The following is a 20,802-nucleotide window of genomic DNA, read 5'->3' on the forward strand; positions in this document are numbered from 1 at the left end:
GTTGGCCTGGTGTTTCCCTCTGGTCAACTAGAACTGATGTTAGATGGATCTTAAGCATTGATTCCATTAGTAATTTTGGAATTGGGCCACTGGATGTTTTAATAAGTCAACTCAGAATCGATAATTATGACAAATTTGCATAAAAAGGCATCCATGAACAGGTTTATCATATTGGTTAATAAAGAAACAAGCTGAAACTCAGGGACTGCCATGGTGAACAGCATCTCTAGTATCTCCAAATGTTAATGCAACTAACAGGGTAATAGCTCTGTAATGTTAGTCTTTATTTCATTAATTCCTTTATCAACCATTCAATTTATCAATCAATCATTATCATTATTATCACTGTATCATTACTACAATATTATTATCAATCATTTACGTTTCATTAAATCAAGCATAATTTTTGTCTAATTTGGGGAGTGGGGCTTTTGACATGATCAAAGCCAAGATCAGCTCTTGAATCTACTGAGTTATGAACGTTTGACAGAGAACCACTCATGAAGGGGCTCCAATTGAAGATGTGGCTTTTAATTGAAGGTCAATCTTTGAGCAAAAGAACCGTTGCAAATGGGACTTCTGGTTTGAGCTTCTTCAGCATCAGACCGAAACCTCATCTCTGTGAGGCTTCGATCCATGTGCACCGCTGGAGCGCCCCGAGCCGGCTGGTTTCAGGGCTAAACCACCCCGTAGAGGTGGCGAAGAGGGGGGAGACTGCCAGCAGGGTTGAGGAGAGCTGCATCTCTCCTCCCCAGCTGGCCATTACTTCCTTTCCCGAAGGTGGTTGCAGCAGTGGTCAGAAATGGCCACCACAAAGAAGAACTCGACCGGAAAAGAATGTGCAGGAGGAAGATAAGAAGAGAAAGTTTTGGTTGATCAGATCAAACAGCAAAAGCAACAAATAATGTACCCTGGAATTGAAACTGTTAAAAAACAATAACGTTCCCTAAGAAGATTTTTAAGCTGTGAAGGAGAGAGAAAAGGGAAAAGATTTGGTTTTCTCCTTTTCCTATACTGACAGCTAAGAGAGTTAAGCAAGAAATTGGAAAAAAATCCACTTTGACATCAATAGGCATTTAATGCTGAAAATAAAAAGTCAAAGGGATAATAAAGATTTCTGGATAATTAAAAGCTATTGAAAACAGGAAAGGAGAGAAAAAGAATAAAAGGGTAGGATCTGAAAGGGAGGAGACTGCCTGGAATTAAAAAAGAACTTACAGCAAAATTTCAACAAGACTTCCAAAAGATACATTCTAACTGAAATATCACAACAAAAACCCCAGGAAGAGAAAGTCGAAAAAGAAATAAAAAGATATAACTCGGGACTATTTGGATTACTTGGTGATCTCTGGATTCTTGGTTATTGCATATGAATGACTAAAATCAATCAGGTGGTTGTTTAAAACTGTTTAAAATGGCTCCACTTTTAGAAGAACTAAAAATGGAACTTAAAAAGTACAAAGAAGATGCACAAGAAGGGAGAGGTTCTTTTGGCTTCGTATTTCAGTTTTTAGAAATGGAGATTTGGAATTATGAGAAACAACAAGAAATGCCTGCAGAACAAGAAGATTGCGACAAAGAAGAAGCCACCTTTAAGGAACAAGTAATCTTAGATGGGGGAAAAAAGGAAAGGGGGGGAAAGAGAATGGAAAGTTTAAGATTGGGAAAAACAACTCCAAAAAAAAAGTGAAAAATAAGTATAAAATCAGAAAGCAACAGAAGAGGGAAATGCAGAAGAGAGAATTAGAACTAGAGAGACAAGGGGGTAAAAAGGGGAGGGAGAAGATGAGAGGGAAGAAAGAAAGGAAAAGAAGTTCTAAAGGACAGAAGCAAATAGAGAAACAGGGCCTATTTAGAGATAATGGGTGAAAACTTAATGGAAAAAGGGATTCTGCAAAGGTACATAAGATAGTATGGTTATATTAGAAGCAGAAATAATTTTAGAAACTATGAAACAATGTATCATTAAAATGTTTGATAAAATAGCTATTGTAATTCAGTGGGATGCTTGTCAATAAATAAATGTAACAAAAGGTATATTTAATGATTTATAAAACAGATGTGAAGAGAAATAAGGAAAAAATTAATTATGGAGATTATATGTGTTTTTAAGGAAGTATGATATTTAATTGAAAAGAAGTGTTAAAGATGTTAAGATTTTAATGATTATTAATGATAGAACTGAACTGGAATGGAATGCAGGTTTATAATTACATATATTTACAATCTTTTTTTTTTTAAAGAATATAGTGTGTATTATAAGAATGTACCAAGCAGAATTCGATTGGAAGTTATGTATTATGTATTATTTTGAAGGTCATAAACTTAAGATATATATTGAAGTTTAAATAAGAGTTGAATGGATGTAATTAAAAGATATAAAGGTGTCATACTCCAATTAGTAACTACAGGAGAAAATTTGTTTAATGAGAAAAGATAATATGAAATTGAAACAGAACAGACAAAAGTATAAATATAATGATTTGAATTGAGATGAGATAATCAAAATAAAATTGAGAAAATTAAAAGAGGGGAAAAACTATATAGAAAATGTAGAATAGTATAAGATATGGAATAGAACACAAAAAGGAGCATGAAATTGAGTTTTGTGTCTGTATAAAGAAGTTCAACCTGGGACCATGCTATTTTCAAAAAAGATGTTTTACTTGTATTTTGTGTGTGAAAACCCAAATAAACTTTATTAAAAAAAAAAAAAAAAAGAACGGTTGCAAATGACCAAAAACCTCTTAGGGTTTATACAGTTTATCTGATCAACTTACTTCCCTTAGCTCTTCTGCAGTCAATCCACATAAATTTCCAACCCAATGGAAAACATAAAAGTACATTACATTAATTGACCTTAGCTTTGTTTTCTTAGGGGAAGAAATCTATTTAGAAATGAAGCCCAATGTCAGATGCAAAGAAGGAAGATATATTAACATTAAGACAACAACAACTGTTCCCCGAATGAGAGACTCAGAGGCCCAGCATCACTGGGGAGGAACCGTAATAAATTTATTATGCTAGGCATCAGCTGGAAGAGGGACTCAAAACGCAATTATCAGAGACAGTCCTTCTGTGTCTCTTCCCCACCACTCCGGAATCCCAAAAGACTGGGACACATCATCGGGAAAGAGGCGGGAGATAATCCAGCTTGGAGCCGATGTAATATGTTGAGCTTCATTCTCTACTCCCCTTTCTCCCACCCAACCCCGCGTACCTTTCTGAGCTTTGGGCTGACGTTATTTATTTTTGAGCTTGATCCCACCCACCCATTCTAGAGAAAGATCCGCAGAAGAGGCAGAGCCACAGAAAATGATGTCAGCCTCCTTATTGGGGGAGGTTGGGTGGGTTGCCTGAAGGATGCATACCTTCAGCTGGGGTGGGGGGGTTGGGGGTAGGGAATCGGGTTCAGCTTCCAGCCCCACATAAGGATGCCCCGTTGCCCTATTCCCTACCACCAGCACCTCCCAATACTTAATCTCCCTCTCCATCCATCCAACCAACCTATGCAGTCTCCCCTCGAGGGGCGAGGGGCTGACAAAACACGATCGGGTGTATATGTTTGTGTGTAACGAGACGCCCCCGGCATTTAAGGCTCCTTTTGGAAAAGGCATTTTTGCGTAGAGGGAGGTGAGATGAAGCAGGTATATTCCGACTATATATCCACGCGTTTGCCCATTCCAAAGACCGTAGGCACGCGTGTGCCTCTAGGCTCGAGTCTTCAGGTAGCTTAGGGGTGGGTATACGCGTACAGACGGGCGGGTTGGAAACGAGGTCTGGCTACACCTGGTTTTGCTCCCTCCCTGCAAACCCAACTCCCCAGTTCCTCCTCTCCGTCTCTGTCCCTGTCTCTGTCTCTCTCTGTCTCTCTCACACACACACCGTCGCTCTCTCACCTTGCAGCTTTCCTTGAGGGGCCCCATCCCGCCTGGCCTCGGCGGTGACAGCCAGCCGGGCTGCTGGCGCGAAGGAGGGCGAGGAGAGAGAAACCGGGTCGCTGCCAATGCCGCAGCCGCTCCCAGCTGCCCGACACCCCGTGCTTGGCACTCCGCAGCCCGAGCTCCGGCCAGCCCCGCCTTCGACCGTCCGCTCGCCCCGCCCTGACACGTGGAGAGCCCGACTCCGCCGCCGCCGCCGCCGCCGCCGGCTATCGGCTCGCGTCAGGCGGTAGGCTGCTGCTGGCTCCGCCGAGGCTCGGGAGATCGCTGCCACCGGTGGAGAGAGAGAGAGAGAGAGAAAGGCGGGAGTCGTGTCGGCCGCCTATCGACGCGGCGCCGTCTGAGATTTTTTTTAAAAAGGGTGGGGGTGCACTGTGAACGGTGAAGGGTTTTTTTTTGGCGTGGGGGGTCCTCGGTCTGGGAAGGGGGATGCAGCGCGCTCCACTTGCTTTGGCCCCTAAGGAACTGGCGCCAGCTTGCAGAGCGGCTGCCTCTCATTTTTCTTTGCTTCCCCCACCCTCAATTTAAATTCTTGGTTGCCCTCCCCCCTTGTAGCTGGCTTCCCAGTGGCTTCCCGGCAGGGGAGAAAGCAATGGAGCCTGGCAAGGGGTGTCCGTGAGGGGGAGGGGAATTGCTTAATGCAGGTAGTCCTCGACTTACAACAGTTCATTTAGTGATAGTGGTACCGAAACAGTTGACTCAGGACCGTTTTTTCACACTGACCAAGTTGCAGCATTCCTGTGGGATCAAAATTCAGACATTTGACAACTGGTTCGTACTTATGACAGTTGCGGTTTCCTGATGTCATGTGATCCCCATTTGCGACCTGACAAGCAAAGTCAATGGGGAAACTAGATTCACTTAACGACCATGTTACTAAGTGTTTCACTTAACAGCCGTGCCCATAAAATGAGGGCAAAATTCACTTCACCAAGGTCTTGCTTAGCAACAGAAATGTTGAGCTCAGTGACAGTTACAAGGTGAAGACTACCTGTATATGATACAAAATTAAAAAGAGGCAAGGTAGGTTGCAACTGCCCTCGGGAACTTTTTGACACCTCCTTTTGCCCCCCCCACCTACGCATGTCTGGGCTGGGAATCTAAGCAGGGTAAGGCTTGATTAACTCTTAAGACAGGAGAGTCCAGGTTGCAAGCTACCCTGGGAAAATATAGACCTAGAAGGAGGTATGGCAGGATTACTGCACGGTTGTGTCCATGGTAATCTTGCCATTAAAGGATTCTTACTTATATATGTAATTTGTCGGTGCTATCAGATTGTGGCTGCAATTGCGCAGGATTTGTTCATCAGGGAAGTTGCAAATACAGTAGTATGAACCAGTGGTGGGATTCAAAAAGTTTTATCACCGGTTCGGTGGGCGTGGCTTGGTGGGTGCGCTTTGCGAGTATGCACGCATTTTGCGCATCCCAAACACGTACTTTGCGCAGGCACAGAGGCATTCCAACTCACCTCTTGGAAGCCCGCACTCCCGATTGCTTCAGCAGCTGCCTCACGACACCTGCTGTGCCGCGCAAAGCAGCTGCGCTTCAAAAGTAGAGGATAAAGGTGAGTATGGGAGCCCGGGCGAGCGGGCAGGCCCAACAGCTGAGTGGTGGAGAGAACTGGTTATGTCTCCACTGTTCATCACCGGTACTGGCTCAGCAGAACCGGGCCGAACCAGTAGAATATCACCACTAGTATGAACAATTGCTTGGATCTTGCTTGAGCAAATGATCTCCTCCATTAAAACAGACCTTCTTTTTCCAGGTTTCTCATGTAAGCCTGGGGAAAAAAAACAATCCTGCTTTAAGAAATCCATTTGACTAAATGGATGAGATTCTTGATCATATTTTTCAACCTCATGGAAAAGCTAAAGAGTTGAACTGTTTTAAATGAATAGCAAAGAACGGCTAAGGGTGGTTGGAAACACTTCTTACTGATTATTTTTGAACACTGCCCATCCCTAATTGGGATGGATATCTGGTTGGGTAATTAACATTGGCTTGATAGTTGGCATTTAGCGGTGAAGTGTGTATAAACAGGCCATCACTTCTGCCGACTGCTTGTCTCTAGTACCCTCTAATGGCTGTTCCAGAAATGTGGCTTTCCTTTCTTCAGGAATAATATATAGGCTTTTGCAACAGCGAAGTTAGCCCCAATTTATTTATTTTTCATTTATTTATCCAGTTTCTATAGCTTCCTAACTCAGCCAATTGACTCTGGGTGGCTTGCACTTCTAAAAATTATGAACATTAAAACAACAAAGACACCCACAAAATAAATAAGTATAAACATCAGCTGGGAAATCCAAATAATTGGTCTCTAACCACATTCTGAGTCCCAGGCCTGTCGACATAGCCAAGTTTTTAAAGCGTTGTGAAAAGCCAACAGGGTTGTGATCATTCTAACGGGAGAATGTTTAACAAAGCAGGGGCTACAGCAGAAAAAGCCCATCTTCCAGTTCCTGCCGGTTGACACTCCTTGGATGATGGGATTTGCATCATGTCCAATCTGTTGGATCAGTCTGGGTGGGTAGAAACTCTTGGAAAAATCAGGTAACCTGGTGTTGGAAGAAATATCCATCTGGTTCAGTTCCAAGTGGAGAGAAAGACAGTGGAACCATGGAAGCTGATTGGAAAGATGGTTTATTGATGAACAGGACCACATGGGTTTGGGGTCCTGGGCAGCTGACCACACGGAGTGGAGAGTGAGGGTTATTTATACCCTCTCTTGGGCCTTGCCCTTGAGCTTCCTGTTCCTGTGCAAGAAATGTATTCTATTGGCTGCTGTCAGACTCCCACTGAGCTATGTGCAAATCCTAAGAGTTTGTCTGAGATAAGTTTGGTTGAACCTTGCTGGGTGATGCAATGTCCTTAAATTTTGCAATGCAGTGAGCCCTGCTGCTAGATAATCCTATTTTGTCCCACAGGGTCATGTCTTAATCCTATCACCCTGGAGCTGAAGGTAGATACGATAGGATTTTCTTGTACATAGGATGCCTCAGTCCTGCTAGGGCTATTAACAAAGGTGGGGGCTGCTTTCCAAGAGCATGTTTCTCCTTTAGGGAAATATAATATTCTGCCTTTTTAAATATTTCTCAAAATATTTCATTCTTCTAGGAGAAGGCTGGGTGTTAACTTTCTACACTGGTATTTAGCCATGTAGGCTTTATTGGCTTTCTTTATTGTACCATGACGCCTTTTCATCTTGTTTATGACTGAGCGTGAGATTTGAGAGAGGCATTCTTTTGTACAGGTTCATATAGGAAGAAATCCAGTTAAAACAAAACCTTTAATTCCACAGGAAACCTTCCACCTTCCCTTTGTCTTGTAACTGTAGTGGGAGATGAGAGAAACATGAGTAAATAAACCCATTTCCCCATCTCAAATAATTTAGGTGCATATCAACATTTTAAAATCTTTTCTCATTTAGGTTGTGCTGACAAATGAAGTAGCTGGCATCAATGAGTGTGTCATATTGCCATTCCATCTCTTCCTCAGTATCATTTATTTATTTAGAGTATCAGCAGTTCTTTCTGTAGTCCTCAGTGGTTCTTAGAAAACTTTGCAAGGTTTATGTATGATTTATGTACAGGGGTGGGATCCGACCGGTGTAACTACCGGTTCCGTGATTTTACGTTTTGCGTTTTGCGTGCACGTGTATAATGTCATCAGCTTGCTGCCTGGACAGCTGAGCAGCGCTGCGCGTGGGTGCGCAGCACTTGAAAAAGCACTTTTTTCCTGCTTTTTCAACCACAGCTATGCTGCACAAAGCAGCTGAGGTTGAGAAAGCAGGAAATAAAGGTCAGGTAAGAGCCCAGGCGGGTGGGTGGGCCAAAACAGCAGCAGACATAGAACTGGTTCTATGTCTGCTGCTCTTCAGAGCTACTGGTTCTACAGAGGTGGACAGAACCGGTAGAATCCCACCCCTGTTTATGTATGAACATTAGGATGAGAAATTGTCAGAGTATATTCATGAATTGGAATAGAGCATGGTAACAAGGTCAGCCAATGAATAGGCATAGCAACTAAATCAGCCAATGAGGACAGTTTGGAAACTGAAACTAGAAGTAGCCTAGGCTGGAAACTGAAACTAAGAAATAGTCTAAGCGTGGCTCTATATTAAGCTCTGCAACTCTGCAGCTATGTTAAGCTCTGCGGCTCTGAAGCTATGTTGAGCTTTGAGTCTGTCTATTGAAGATGAAACTGCTTCTCTGCTTGCCTGCTGAACTAAAGTGAAACTGATGTATGTTTCTGAGCTCCTGAGTTGCTTCTGAAGTTACTTGCAACATGTTTCTGTCTGAGTTTGCTCCATGTTGGAGAAATCTACAACCAGGGGCGGGATTCTACCAGTTCACACCTATTCGCTAGAACCAGTTGTTAACATTCTAAGCAGTTCGGAGAACCGATTGTTAGAAGAAATTACTGGCCTAATCCTGTAAGGAAGGTAGGAAGGAAACATTCTGGTGTTGCTTACAGAAACTGCCTCTCCGTTAACCCTTATTACATTCTTAGCAGGACTAGACTTCCTGTCTCAGGAACATCTCTGGAGTTTTTTTCTCCTCATTTGCTGGTGGTACTTTGCTTGTGTAGAGTGACCATTAAAAGTTACATTTGCTGGTGGTACTTTGCTTCTGTGGAGTGACCATTAAAAGTTACAATGGCACAGAAAAAAGTGACTTATGACCATTTTTCACTTACAATTTATGACTGTTGCAGCATCCCCACAGTCATGAGAGGCCAGGCGAGGAGATGTGTGCCTCGATGTGAGTGATATTGAGTTGGCCACACCCAGCCAATAACATGACCACCAAGCCATGTCCACCCAGTCACATAACCACCAAGTCACACCCACCACCTAAGCCACGCCCACAGAACCAGTTGTTAAAAATTTTGAATCCCACCCTTATCTACAACTGGTTTGTAAAATCTACTTATTATGTTTATAAAGATGTTAAATGAAGCATCAGCCATCTGTGTTTATTTTTCTGGTGCTGAATTAATGCTGCAAAACTTTGAACAGAAATGGCCAGATGCCCATTTGGTACCAGCTATTCAGGAAGCCAGACCTACCGATTGACCTACTTACCTATTTATTTATTATTTGTATCCCACCTTTATTATTTTTACAAATACCTCAAGGCAGTGAACAAATCCAGCACAACTTCCTCTCCTGTGAGTTGGTTTGCACTGCGTGAAAATAACCGTCCCAAAGTCACCTAGCTGGCTTCCATGGTGAAGACCAGACTTGAACTCATGGTCTCCTGCTTTCCAGCCTGGTGCCTTAATTACTAGGCCAAACTGGCTCTTCTTGACCTTTCCCATAATATCCATGACTAGGCAAAGCAGTGGGGTTGAGCAATCCCAGTTTTCTTTCCTAGATTCATTGGGGCAGTGAGATAGATAGAACAGGATCTTGAATCTGACAATCCAGGGTACCACACCCTGCAAGATAGAGGTCCAAGTCACCATAAAAAGGATTAGGATGGGCCAGTGACAAGCATATAAGCCTAGCTGATGTGAGCAGTATTCCAGTATTTGAGCGGCTGCCCCAAAGAAGAGGGCTCAAATTATTCTCATTAGCGAGGGCGGAGCTGGCGTCGTGACGATACGGCATGCGATCTTGGAGGTCTGAGATCGCTGCCAATATCTTTGCTCCTGGATGGTCCTGTCAGATCTAAACCGTCCCAAAGAGACGGTGAAAGTGAAGAGCGCATCCTGTCGATCCCAGGGATACCTCAAAGTCCCTGGTAGATCCAGGAGAGGCTCTTCTTGCCAGTGGCAAAGAGGTAGCCATTAAAGCTGCTGAAGTTGGGACAGCTCCAAAACGAAAGAGAGCAGAAAGAGAGAGTGTGCCAGTTTGGTGAGAACTTTTTTTTTTTAATTCTAAGATCTGAAAGGACACCCTAAGGAAAAGAAAGAATCTGTAAAAGTTTTGACAGAAATGATTAAGCGGTGATTTTAAACAGGAATGTCAAAGTAATGTTTTGTTTTTTCTCATTGCTGGATTTTCTATATATGATCTTGTATTTTGAAACTGGACTGGTTTTTTCGTTTATATCTTTTTTTTATTCTTCTCCTTTTTGATTTTGTAATATTTTAGGCTAGAGGCTCCCTTTAGTTATTTCATTTTTAAAAAATATCTTTTTCTTTTTTTATTAATTCTTATTATATCCTGCTCAGAAAAGGAGGGGGAAAGTGAGAGCAAAGAAACTTTGTAACACTGCCAACTAGAGGCTTGAAAATATTCTATTTCCCTGTGACCAGACAAAGCCGAGAAAGAAAGAACTGAGACTCTTTTTCAAGGACATTGCTATTTGATAAGATAGAGGGAAGAGCATGGGAGAGTATTATTACAGGTGCTCTTCTGGGTTTCTATCAACAGCTGGAGTCTGGTGTTGAAACGTAGGGGGAAAAAAGGTGATAAGTTTTTGGAGAAGAGAGTTATAATAAGAGCCTTGGATAATTAAACAAAGTGCAGTGTGCCCTTTTTACTTTTCCTAAGTTGTGCTATCCCTCCTCACCAGCTTTATTGTATTTTTTTTAATCTTTTTTTTTTTGGTAATAACTATTTGGGTTTTTGGCTTTGTTGGCGCTTGTCTTTGTTTTAAAAGGCCTTAAAAGCCTTTTTTTTCCTTTCCTGGTATTTTTGTTTTTTCATCTACCTTTCTGGTTTATTCTTATGCACTTTTTTCTATTTGAGACTTTTCAATTGGATTAAGGTGTTGAAGAACCTGAAGAATACTAGATTGTTGACATTAGAAGGACATGATTTGTTGTTGGAGTGGCATGCTTTTTTATGGTACAAAGGAACTAAAACACAGGGGTATTTTAGAAGACATTATATACGGAAGTCTCTGTGGTTAAACTGGGAGAAGATTAAAAGACAATGTTATTTGAAAATTCCAGTCTGGTTATTGACTATTGAAGCATTTTCGTATCCTATAGTATACAAAAGGGAACAAACAGTTAGATATGGTGAAATATTGAATGAAAAGGGTGGACTTAAATCTATGCAAAAACTAGAGGAACAAGGTATAAAAATGAATTGGTTTTCATATGCGCAAATACATTCAAGGTATGATAAAGATTCTAAAACAGAAGGTTTTTATCATAAGCTGACTGACTTAGATAAGATTTTGACAGGTACTGATGAAAAGGTGATTAAAAAATTGCATGGTTATTTATTAGAAATTAAACTAGAAGAAGAACAAGTTAAAGAAACTATGATTGCTTGGGGGATGAATTTTGGATATGGGATTGATTTAGAGAAATGGCAAAAATTGTGGTCTCAAAATTATAAAATGACAATGTCAACAGCATATAAAAAAAATTGTATAAGATGTTTTACAGGTGGCATTTCCCCCAGCAAGAATAGCAAGAATGTTCAAGAATAAATCCGAAAAATGTTGGAAATGTCACCTGGCTCCTATTACCATATGTGGTGGACTTGTGCGGATGCTAAAAAATACTGGATTAAAATCCACACGTGGTTGGAAAAAATGACAAAAAAAATATAGACTTGAAACCAGAGATATTTTTATTGGGAATTTTACCTGAAATATATAGTAAAGACTTGAAATACCTGATTGTAAATGTATTAACAGCGGCTAGGATTGTATTTGCTAAAAACTGGAAAAATGATAAAATACCATCACAGGAGTAAATCATTAAGAAAACATTGGAATGTGCTGAAATGAGTAGATTGACATTTGAAATTAGAGAACAAGAGGATAAATAATTTTATAAAATTTGGGATCTTTTCTATCAATGGTTAGACAATAAAGTACAGTAATGAAATATTTAGACTTTTAGAAAATAATAAATATATAAAGATGTAGTTCTTTCTTATACCTACAAAATGATTTTAGGATAGATTTTGGATGATAATATGAACTGTTATAAAATAAACTAAGTAAATTATGGTTATCTTGTAAAACATGAATGAATAAAAGTATAGTCAAATGATTGATTAATAATGATACTAAGGTATTTAATTTTTGATTGACAATATGAGATTATATGTAATGTAATTGAAGACTACGAAATGGAAGCAGAAAACAATTTGTAAACTAACCGGCACACTGTATGTACACCTGTGGAAGATAGCTTGATGTTTTAATGTTTTGTTTGTTTATGTTTGTTTTTAAAAACCAATAAAATTAAAAAAAAATTATTCTCATTAGCACCAGAGGGTAGGACCAGAAACAATGGTTGGAAAGTAATCACAGAGGGAGTCAACCTGGAATTAAGGACAAACTTGCTAACCGTGAGGACAATTAACCAGTGCAACAGCTTACCTTCAGAAATCATGGGTGCTCTATCACTGGAGGTTTTTAAGAAGAGACTGGACAGTCACTTATCTGAAATGGTATAGGACAGGTTCTCCTGCTTGAGCAGGGGACTAGAAGACCTCAAAAGTCCCTTCCAGATTCTATTGTATTCTATTCCATTCTATTCTATGTTAAATCCTCCTCCTCCTTCTTAATATTAAATATTAATATTAGTGAAATAGGGATAAGGATCTTGATATGCATTTACAAATGGCCTTTTATTATTTATTATGTTTACAGTGAACAATTTGCCAAATATTCCCAATTAATAAATATGATCATTTTTTTTAAAAAAAGGGAAGAGGATCAGTAACTCAAAGAGGTAAAACACTCAGTCCAGGAGCTACTTTTTGGAAGACAGTGTCTTTCCCAAAGCTCAACAAATATCTAGACTCCAACATTTGAGTTCAGTATAATCTAAGTTAAAACTAAATAATGAAATAGTTTCAATCCGGGAAACGTAAATTTAAAGAAAAATCACACAGACCCTGTTTGGCTATAGAGTCCAGGGATGGTAAAGACTTTGATTAGCTGACTGGACTCCATTTAAGGAAGAAAAGAATTGTTGATAATAAATACAAGTAGTCAACATTTAGCAGCTGCCTCAGACAGTGAGTTAGGACAGTGATGGAAAAAGTAATTTTGTGACCAGTTCATGCGTGTGCCTCTTTCAGTCTGTAAAGCAAAAGAAAGCTGAAATAAGATTGTAAGAACTGTCACAATTTCACTTAGTGACTGCTCGGTTTAATGGCCAAGCTGCCAGTCCCAATTGTGAGGGCTACCCATAGAAACAATATTTGATATGTCTGGTTTCCAAAGTTTTGTCCCTGGATTTTCTGAAATAGACATATATTTCCTTCCCTCCCCCCTTTGCTCTTTCTTTGGGGGGGTGGGGGGGGTGGGGAATTCTTCCCTTTTCTTTGGCAGCCTGCTATCTGTTCACACTTTTCTTCCTTCTGCTGCTTTTGCACGTGCTCATTTTATGTGACAACTTCAAGCCAAATGCCCTTGATTAATTAAAAACAACAAGAAACTGTCTTTTCACATTTCTTCTGGAAAAGGCAGAGGTCTGTTGAAGGCATTATTAGTACAAACAAAAAGAAATGCAGTAGTTTCTTAATGGCTTTAAATAGTGTTTCACAAACTGATGCCCTCTAGATATTTTGAGGTCTTAAAAGAGTCCCCAGTGAACTATGTTTGATCCACACATGAAAAAAAAAAATATTCAAAATGTTTGCATTTTCTTTTTAAAAAAGACAATTCGGTGCTACACAAACATCAGATGCAGTTCGGATCCAGACTTAGTCTGTTTCACACTGACTCATTAAATCAACACACGCTGACGTGGATTTATGGGATTTATTCACCTTTTGGCATTTCAGTACCAAGGACAGGGTAGAAAATTCCCCTAAGCAGCATAAATCAGTCACTGCCATTCTGTTCAACAGCATCCGGTTATGTTGAAACTCCAATTGGAATGCTTGTCAACATTCAGCTATGCATTTAAGGTGATCTATGTCCCAGAAAACCAGCATATAATTAACCAGTACATTAAAAACAGCAATTAGCCCAGATTCAAGTAGCACAAACAATAGCACTTCAAATCTGAAAGGAATACTTGCAACACATGATAAAAAAATATTACCGAAAGAGGGTGGGTTGATTTAATCCAAGTTCTGAACTTAGGTTAATTGCTTCTATGACACAGTAATCTTTTTTGTCAGTAACCTGCCTCTGTCCCAAAAGTAGATTACTTTGTAGAGTTGAATAAAATAATAATAGAAGAAAACATGCTGAAACGGTAAATATATAAGGCAGCATAGATTGAATGTCTTAACACTAAATTCAGCAAGAATAATGAGCATCCTGGGTCTCTCTAAATAAAACTGATCTACAACTCCCAGCACATTGTAATTTGTTGTGCTGGGCTGCTAGAATATGAGGCTACTACGCTGTACAAGATTAATATTAAATTTGTATCATCCACTTCACCACTGCACATCCATATGGATACAGTTTCAGATCACCAGCAATTCTCAGTGGAAAAAAAAAATCCAAGGAAATTGAGAATAGTAAATAGCAATATTTATGAGATGGGAAATGAAGATAGCAAGGATTACCTTCTATATACATATACAGTGGAAATTTTTGTGATCATCTGCTTTCCAAGATATTTGGGCTAAAGTTGAGGCCCTATGCATATAAAATGTTCCCTTTCCTTTGTTATGTCAGTATCTGGTTTTCCTCTAATAAAGAGTCACTTAGTTTACAGCACTGGCAGCCACAATTGTGGCTTATCTGCTTAACTATTCATTTCCCTGGCTGACTATCACATAAATGATCTGGCTGCGACATGGAATAAGACTAAGACTTTGTGAATCTGAAATGGAGGAAACCAAAGAAGAAGATGATTCTGTTCTTGCATCCTTTTTGCTCTGTTGCCATGGTGAATAGCATTTGCTGCTATCAAGCTTTTTCGGCAAAACTGTTTGAGCTCATATGAAAATGACTGTAAGATCAGCCTAAAAGACTGAGTTGAGAGAAGTTTCCCTTTTCCTATCCAAGACTCTTTTCAGGGTTGAACTTAAGGATGGTTGAAGGGATATCCCCTTATGGCTGTGGGGAAGACTGCTGTTGACTTTTCACATTTCTGAAAGGTTTTTATTTACTTATTTAGCATATGGTACATGTTAGCCTGGGATCACCGAGATGTCTGGCTGCCTCTGAAAGGAATTTTTGGGAGCGGTGTTATCTTTACCTGTGGGATGCCTGAATGCTAGCAGGCTTCCGGGGGAGGCTCCTTTTTTGTTCCTACATGGTTTATTCACTCATGGGAATCAAACTGCCAAACTGCTGGCCTCAGTGGTATGCAGGCCCAAGCGTCTTACCATGTGAACCACCGCGGCCCTGAAAGGTACCAGGTTGGTCACTCCTGCTGGTTCAGGTAAAAGACTCTCACTACAGATCTGTCAGAGGGACGTGGTGGCTCAGTGGCTAAGATGCTGAGCTTCTCAATTAGAAAGGTTGGCATTTTGGTGGTTTGAATCCCTAGCACCGCATAATGGAGTGAGTTCCCGTTACTTGTCCCAGCTTCTGCCAACCTTCGAAAGCATGTAAAAATGCAAGTAGAAAAATAAGGACCACTTTTGTGGGAAGGTAACAGTATTCCATGCACCTTCGGCATTTAGTCATGCCAGCCACATGACCACAGAGACATCTTCAGACAGCACTGGCTCTGTGGCTTTGTAACGGAGATGAGCACTGCCCCCTAGAGCCAGAAATGACTAGCACATATGTACAAGGGGAACCTCCTTTATCTTGCAGATCTGTAATCTTTACATTTCTGTTTCCTTATATGCAGTATTCATAACGCACCCCACTGACAATAAATTTTGGAGGCAGGTAATTCAAGAAACAAGAACCATTGGGATTTCTGCAAAGACCTAAGTTCCTAGGAGGGTGATATTAAATCTTAAAAGCCTCACTTTCGCTTCTCTGAAAAGGTGAACAGGGTCAGATTTGGTTATTAACTGGATAGGAAACCACTCATCAATCCCAGATTAGTACACATAGTACTTGATTTACAACTGTAATTGAGGGAAGAATTATGGTCATAAGTCATGCTAGTCATTAAACAGGTCACCACCTGATTGCACCCAATTTTACAGCAATTGTTAAGTGAGTCAAAAACACAGTGGGTGTTTTTTTTGCTGGAAATTGGAAGTGAACACTGGTTTCTGATAGAAGAACATCATAAATTGTGATCATGTAATTGTGGGACATTGCAAAAAGCTGTAAATGCCCAAAATGCAATCAAACGACAGGGCTGTGTGTGTTGGAACTTTAAACCCAGAGCCTGAGTAGCCATGGGGAGGTCCCTCATAACTTTGAATATTTGCTAAATGACTAGTTGTAAGTCAAGCACTACTTACAGCTGACTTAGGAAATAAAAAAATGAACCTCAGAAAAAGGCAATGGCAAACCAATTCTGTATTACTGACAAAGGAAACTAAAGTGATGTTTGAGCTTAAGTTAAGGGAACCTTTCCTTTTTATTTATTGCCCAGTACTTACAACGTGTTCTCACCCCATCCTAACAAAGATGAACTGGGCTCCAGAAACGATCTGCCGTTTATAAGAAACTACCTGGTTCATTTAAAGAGCACAAAGCATAGCCATTTTTCATCCATACAGGTGCATCACCCTGCTACCCTATTGGCTACATCCAGGCTCCTATGAAATCCTCTCTAGAACGCCTGAAAATCACATTCGGTACAGCTTTCATTGCATTGCTCCTGGCAACAGCAGTGCTCTGGGTGACGTAAAACAGCCTGCTCTGAATTGGTAATGAACGGAAGCAGACAATGCTTGAGATGCACTCTTAGAAATGAGATGAAATCCAGACTAGCAAGATGATTGCACACTGACCCTATTCTGTCAATATTTGAGTCCATTTATTGTGGCTGAGGAGACATAATGGAACCGAACTGAAAAAAAAAAAACACCTGAAGAATCTTTTATCCTAAAGAATGGATCTCATATATATGCAGGTTGACATTGAATGATTCTGGTTAGCTTTAATTATGCCTCAGCAAATAAAATATGCTTAGTTTACCATGCCCATGATCTAACTTACATACATGCATACATACATACGTGTGTATATACACACACAGAGAGAGATACATACATATTTGCATGCACAAAGGATGGGAAGTTTAGTGAGAACCTGCAAACTAGACCTGATAATGAGCCACGGTGGCACAGTGGTTAGAGTGCAGTACTGCAGGCTACTTCTGCTGCCTGCCAGCTGCCTGTAATTTGGCAGTTCAAATCTTACCAGGCTCAAGGTTGACTCAGCCTTCCAGCCTTCTGAGGTGGATAAAATGAAGACCCAGATTGTATGCTGCTTCTGTAAACCACTTAAGAGCACTATAAAGCACTGTAAAGCAGTATATAAGTTTAAGTGTTATTGCTATTGCTATAATGACATTCAGGATGGGTTAGGTTAAAATTTTAATCATCATATCATCCTTATCTTACTTGAAAATTGACTTTTGCCCTGACTCAGCATTTTGGTGATCTATAAAGTGGCATCTTCCACCACACTGTGAATTACAATTATTGATTCTATTGTTAAATTTAAACTCTGTTTTTAACTTTTTGTATTGTGATTGAGTTTAACTTCTCTTAGACAAGTGTTTATTAGAATATCACAGAGAAGAATAAACAAATAAATAAAAATTAGAATTACATAATTACATGCTCTGGCCTAATCAATTGCTTAGTTCAAACATAAATATATTTCTGGGAAAAAAGGTGAAATTTTGTGAGAGTGACAAACTTATTATTCATGTATTAAATTTATTTATTGAATTTATGGGCCGCTCATCTTAGTATAGGGTAATTGCATAAGGTTTTGGGAGTTGCAAAGTCTTATGAGTTTTTCCTGTTCTTGCCCCAAATATTGTGGGATTTTCACAAATCTTATGTTTTTAATTAAAATAAGGATTTACAAATGACCCTCAGAACTGTGGTGGAGGCTTTATAGATCCTTATATACAACTATCCAAAAAAAAGGACAGGTAAATAGAAATAATCTAAAATTTGGACATCATTTCAATTGTTATCAAAAGTACCATTTCTTTTAACAGAAAGGATTCAAGCAGGCATAGACATGAGGTTGGGGCTGAAGTGAGGTCCAACATGTCTATCAAAGCAGCATAGCTGAAACCCCCACCCATTTTTTATTTAATACCAAGTCTGCAGCCTTAAATAACATGGAGGAAGGCTGTAGAGGTGGTCCTCAACGTATGACCCCAGTTGAGCCCAAAATTCATGTTGCTCAGTGAGAAATTTGTTAACTGGGTTTTGCTCCATTTTACAACTTTTCTTGTCACCTTGATCAAGTGAACCAGTTGCAGTTGTTAAATTAGTGACACGGTTGTTCAATGAATCTGGCTTCCTTATTGACTTTGTTTGCCAGAAGGTTACAAAAGGGGATCACATCACCTGGAAAAACTTTAACCATCATAAATACGAATCCATTGTCAAGCACCCGAATATAAATCACATGATCATGAAGATGCTGCAATGGTCATAAGTGTAAAACAAATTCGTAGGTCACTTTTTTCAGTGCTGTTGATCACACTTAGTGAACTGTTGTAAGTTGAAGACTGCCTGCACAGAATTTGAAATGTTCTATGTGTTGTGGTTAGCCAGCAGCAGGTGCAGATGGCTAAGGAGAGCAAGGACTTTGATGAGGGGCCAGGACCATCAGGGAGTGGACTGCTGCCTTCAGAGATTGTGGGAGCTGGCAGCAGAGATGAAGAGGTTCCCAAGGAGGCTGTGCCAAGTGCATGTGCACGAAGGATTGCTCAGAGGAAAGAACAATTACAGCAGCACAGGTGACTCGGAAGTAAGGCTGAAAGGTAATGACTCCTCCCTCAAGAGGATAAAAGCCAGGTTTGGAAAAACATTCTTTGCAGACAGCAAAGAAGCTCTGAAGCTCAACTTGTGGACATCTTAGCTCGTGTTTGGAGAATCTTGTAAATTAGTTCTTATCTCTGAGTTTTTGGCATCATTGACAAACAACTTGGCAAGGCTCTTTCTTGACGGAGCTAATTAGTGGAAAGCAGCCTTCAGAACAGAATTCGTTATTAAACCTTGAAGGGGCTTCTGCCTTTGTTTGTGTTTGCTCTTTGGGAACCCGGTTGGGTCAGAATACTATGTAATTCCTAGTGAAATGGATTGTATGTAATATACTGATTAAATACAGAATTCACAATTCTTGTAATGGGATATCACATTAAACACAACACTTTTAAGATAGCAAAAATAAAAAAAGTTTAAGGCATTTTACTCATATGCCAGTGATGGCATCATCTCATTATATTAATCTTTTAGTAGGAATATTCCTAAGTTGGCCATAAGATGGAGCGTGAATATCATTAAAACCCTGGGATTGCATTGCCCACCTGCTTGTCCCTGAATAATAAACATATCAGCAAAAGTCCTGAAATGAGATTTAATTTCTTGATTGGGGCTTAAGTACACGTTCAAGAGGAATCCACCTTTCCTATTAGTAACAGATGATCCTGATGATTAAGGATGTGTTATAAGTACCCGAGCAGAGCAGTGTAATTTGAATTTATAGAAGTTTATTTATTACAGAAATCTATATGGCTGCCTAACTCATCCATGATGACTCTGGGAACTGTACAAACCTCAAATACAAAACCCAATATGTCTGCAGGTGACAACATTCAAACAAACCACTTGATGGGATCCATATCAATCTGGAATCACCAGACCGATTGGCAAATCCATGTCTTCAGGTCCTTTCAGAAGAGTATCAAGGTTGGAGCACTTGATGGGGATGAAGTGCCGTAAAGAGGAAGCCACCACAGAAAAGGACCTTCTTGGTCCTACCTGGATAATTTATCCTGCTTTCCCAATCTGGTGAATTGGGTAGATGTATTTGGGAAAATACATTCATACATGTATTTGGGAAAAGACGGTTCTTCAAATAATCCTAGAGCCATGTAGGGCTTTAAAGGTGATAACCAGCACCTTGAATTGCACCTGGAAGCAAATTGGCAACCAGTGCAGCTCTCACAAATGATGTGAAATGTATTCAGCCTTTCGCCATGAGAGATGACTCACTCGAAAAGGCAATCATGTTGGGAGTGATCAGAAAAGGGAGGAGGGGCTGCCCTAGTATCTGCTGGCTGGACACTATAAAGCAGGAGTGTCAAACTCAAGGCCCAGGAGCCAGAGCCAGTCTGTGGGGTGCTTAGATCTGGCCTGTGGGGCTGCCCTAGAAACAGCGAAGGACCGGCCCACAGTGCCTCTGTTAGCAAAAACAGAGCAGGCAGCCCTCATGAACTCCGTTTTCACTGGCAAAGGGTTGCAGGAGGCAGTCACAGCTGAAAACGGAGCTCGGGAGCCCATTTTCACTGGCAGAGTGCTCGGGCCACCACAGGTGCCCCTGATATGAGTGACGTTGAGATGGCCATGCGCACCCTGGCCATACCTCCTCCTGCCCCCCCAAAGATCAAACATAACCCTGGTGTCCTCAATGAAATCGAGTTTGATACTGGCATCTCTGAAAGAGAGGGCATGGAGAGTTCTGATCCACAAGTAGCTGAAGGTTGAAAAGGAGATTTATTATGCCCACTTACTAAATAAATGAACTACCTGTTTTATTAATTAGTTTACTGGATTTTATCTTGCTATTAACATCATGCAAATTTCCATTTTTAGGTTAGCTCTTATGATGGTTATTTGGTGGAATAACAGGAGCCCTGGAGGCATAATGGTTAGAATGCAGTATTGCATGCTAACTTGGTCCACTGTCTGGAGTTTGATCTGGATGGGCTCAAGGTTGACTCAGCCTTCCATCCTTCCAAGGTCAGTAAAATGAGGACCCAGATTGTTGGGGGCAATATGCTGACTCTGTAAACTACTCATAGAGGGATATGAAGCTCTATGAAGTTCTATATAAGTCTAAGTGCTATTGCTAATATAGTA

General features: G+C 40.4%; 1 protein-coding gene across 1 annotated transcript in view; it reads right to left on the reverse strand.

Annotated features, from left to right (window-relative positions):
• The window catches only part of SYBU (syntabulin), a 45,678-nt gene extending 41,580 nt beyond the window's left edge, over positions 1-4,098 (reverse strand). Inside the window, exon 1 of the mRNA XM_087931632.1 lies at positions 3,900-4,098. Within this exon, the coding sequence (XP_087787758.1) occupies positions 3,900-3,926 (27 nt within the window). The 5' untranslated portion in view covers positions 3,927-4,098. The remainder of the gene's footprint in view (positions 1-3,899) is intronic.
• Positions 4,099-20,802: the final 16,704 nt, after the last annotated feature.

Source organism: Pseudonaja textilis, chromosome 3, assembly GCF_049901715.1.
Source record: "Pseudonaja textilis isolate UNSWEBS1 chromosome 3, rPseTex1.2, whole genome shotgun sequence".
In the NCBI taxonomy this organism is placed as follows: Eukaryota; Metazoa; Chordata; class Lepidosauria; order Squamata; family Elapidae; genus Pseudonaja; species Pseudonaja textilis.